This window comes from Echinops telfairi, unplaced genomic scaffold (assembly GCF_000313985.2).
Source record: "Echinops telfairi isolate 266 unplaced genomic scaffold, ASM31398v2 ScPeMD7_2291;HRSCAF=2852, whole genome shotgun sequence".
In the NCBI taxonomy this organism is placed as follows: domain Eukaryota; kingdom Metazoa; phylum Chordata; class Mammalia; order Afrosoricida; family Tenrecidae; genus Echinops; species Echinops telfairi.
In genome coordinates this window covers 29,511,808-29,514,425 of record NW_022106189.1, presented here as the reverse complement: position 1 = coordinate 29,514,425, position 2,618 = coordinate 29,511,808, and the positions used below count along the sequence as shown (strand labels likewise).

Below are 2,618 nucleotides of genomic sequence, written 5' to 3'. Positions count from 1 at the left end.
GGCTGGAGGCTGGGGCAGTGGACAGCGAGGGACAGCGCTGACTGGGACTGCGAGGGAAGGGAAGGCCTTGCTCACGGACTTGACGGATGTGATGAGTGGTCTTGTGATGGGAAGGAGCTGGGCTGCTAACCAGCACGCCAGTGGTTCAAACCCACCAGCCGTTCCCTGGGGAAAATACGAGGCCATGTGCTCCGGCCGAGACTCGGAAACCTTACGGCACCTTACGGAGCAGTTTCACGCCAGTGTGGTGGACGCAGAGCAGCAGGTTGGTTCTGACTCACTACAGCTGACCCTCCAGGACAGGGAAGCAGGAGCTCGGTGAGTTCCCAAGACGGACTCTTGACGGCAGTGGAGAGCCTCGTCTTTTTCCTGAGGAGCGGCTGGTGGTTTCAAACTGCTGACTTTGTGATGAGCCACCCGATGTGTAAACTGCCATGTCCTCAGGACTATCCAGGAGGACCCAATGGCCCTACTAGGAGGGAGGCTGGGGTCAGAGAAAGGGAGAGGTGTTGACAGAGGCTGAGCGGTGCCATACTCACACAGTGACAAGGAGTGAAAAATGGAGTCCCAGCATCTCAGAGGTGGGGCTCTGTAGCCCGCGTCCAGACCAGGTTTTCTCTAAACCGTGGACTCCCTCTCCACCCCATCGGGGGCCCTCTCTGTGCCCTGTTGCTTTTTGTGTCAGACATTTTTTGACCCCCAGCACAGGGGCTGAGCCAAAAGCATCTTTCTGGACCACTGTCTCATCTCCTTCTTCGGAGAGAAGGAAGTTGGGGGGTTGGGAGGGAGGGTTCCCGGCAGTCTCCGATGACCTAGTCAGAGAGCCTCCTTCTCCCCCTAACAAGCCAGAGGCGTGGCTCTCGGCTGTTCCCGACAAGCTTCCGGGGAGGCGCGGCTGTTCCTGGGTGGGTTTGGGTGGCCCAGACGCCTAAGGGGCCCACAATCTCCGTGCCGAGCAACCTCAGGCTGAGATCAGGGAACTGACCTGTCGGCAGTGGAGGGGGTGGCGTGGGTATCGAGGGGCTCACACTTGACCACGCAGATGCGTGCTTGGACCACTCCCGTAGAGCCCAGGCGCTGGCCCACGCCGGCTGGGTGAACGGTCAGGCTTTGGTGAGCTCCCTGGTCAGCTCTAGTGCCCACAGTGGGTTTGGCTCCTGGGGACAGAACCTGGAGGGTGGGCCGGTGCTGGAGGCCAAGGGGAGGTGCCAGCGGCTGAACCACCGGGTCAACGTGGACACAGACAGGACCCTGTGGCCAAATGCGCCTCCCCGTGTGGCTCATCCGCTGGGCCTTGGGCAGTTCGAGTCTGTCTCTTCCTCCTGGCTTCTGTGTTAGGCGAGTTCACTCACCGCCGCTCTGCGAACCCCCGCTGGGACCCCTGGGACCATGCCACCACTCAACCAATGGTGCCGAGCTCAGCTGCTAACCTAAACTGAAGGTGGACGGTTCAAACCGACCCAGCGACTCCGTGGGAGAAAGCCTGCTTCCCTTCAGCTTATAGCCAGGGAGACCCCAGGGGGTAGTTCCACTCTGTCACTTGCTGTCACCTGGAGTTAGAATAGGCTGAGTGACAACCCAAGCACCCCCACCAACTCGGAGTCAGGCCCCGGATGACAAGTGGGGCAAGTACTGCCCTCCCCACCCGGGGGGAGGGGGCGGGGGAGAGCGTGACCGACCGACTGTCTTTGCTGCCGTCAGCCACTGTCTAGCAGGTGACCCCTACCAGCAGAGCGAGGGACCGTCCTGTCTCGTGTCACCTCCATGTCTGGGACACTGTAAGTGGCAGCAGGGAGCCCAGTCCAGGGGGATCCTGTCTGTCTTGATGGCCCTGGTGTGTGTGTGTTGGGGGCTGCGGGGTGGGGGTGTGTGTGTCTGTTTCTGGGGCTTGGTCTTGGAGGGGCTGTGGGTCTGCTCACTTCTGGATGCCCTTGAGCAGGGCTGGGGACCGAGGGAGAAGCAGTGGGGAGTGGGGGGGGGGCGGGAAATAGAACAGCCCCTCTCAGGGCTTCTCACAGACCCAAGGAATCCTGACCCCCACCTTCCCTTTTCGCGGCCCCTCGGCCTGTGGTGCTGCTGCGCAGGCTGGCGGCCGCGAGGGGGCAGAGGAGGCTGCTGATGAGGGTCACCCCCATCTCCGCAGACCACACAGACACTACCCCTCCAACCCACTGCCCAGCACACAGCCCTGCACAGGCGCGGAGCTGCCCCCTGCCGGCCCCTCGGCATCCTAGCACCCCGGCTCTCAGCTGCAATCCAGGGAAAGGCTCAGGGGCGCGTGGACCGGACGCTCAGTCGCAGCCCAGCCTCCTGCCGGTGCTGGACTCCAGCCCAGAGGCCTTGGGTGGGATGAGGGGCTGGAACACACAGGAGTGTCCTTGTAGGCGGGTGGGGTGAGAGCTGAGGGCCAGCATCCTGGGTGGCCCCCGCCCACAGCTCCTACCAGCTCCAATGCTCCTTAGCCCTGCTGTCGAGGCCCTATGCAGGGTCTCTGTGACTATCAGTCTTATTGGGAGCCCATCCACATCTCTCCTCCAAACTCACGTCATTGAGTCGAGGCAGACTTGTAGCCACCCTACAGGATAGGGTAGAACTGCCCCTGTGGGGTCCCCGAGACT

The 2,618-nt window shown here is 62.2% G+C and overlaps 1 protein-coding gene across 1 annotated transcript in view; it reads right to left on the bottom strand.

Moving 5' to 3' along the window:
* Positions 1 to 2,135, bottom strand: part of CDH5 (cadherin 5) — a 32,780-nt gene extending 30,645 nt beyond the window's left edge. The window contains exons 1-2 of the mRNA XM_045293906.1: positions 2,042 to 2,135; positions 986 to 1,157 (exon numbers count right to left, since the gene is read on the bottom strand). Of these exons, the coding sequence (XP_045149841.1) occupies positions 986 to 1,157; positions 2,042 to 2,135 (266 nt within the window). The remainder of the gene's footprint in view (positions 1 to 985; positions 1,158 to 2,041) is intronic.
* Between the last annotated feature and the right edge of the window lie 483 nt (positions 2,136 to 2,618).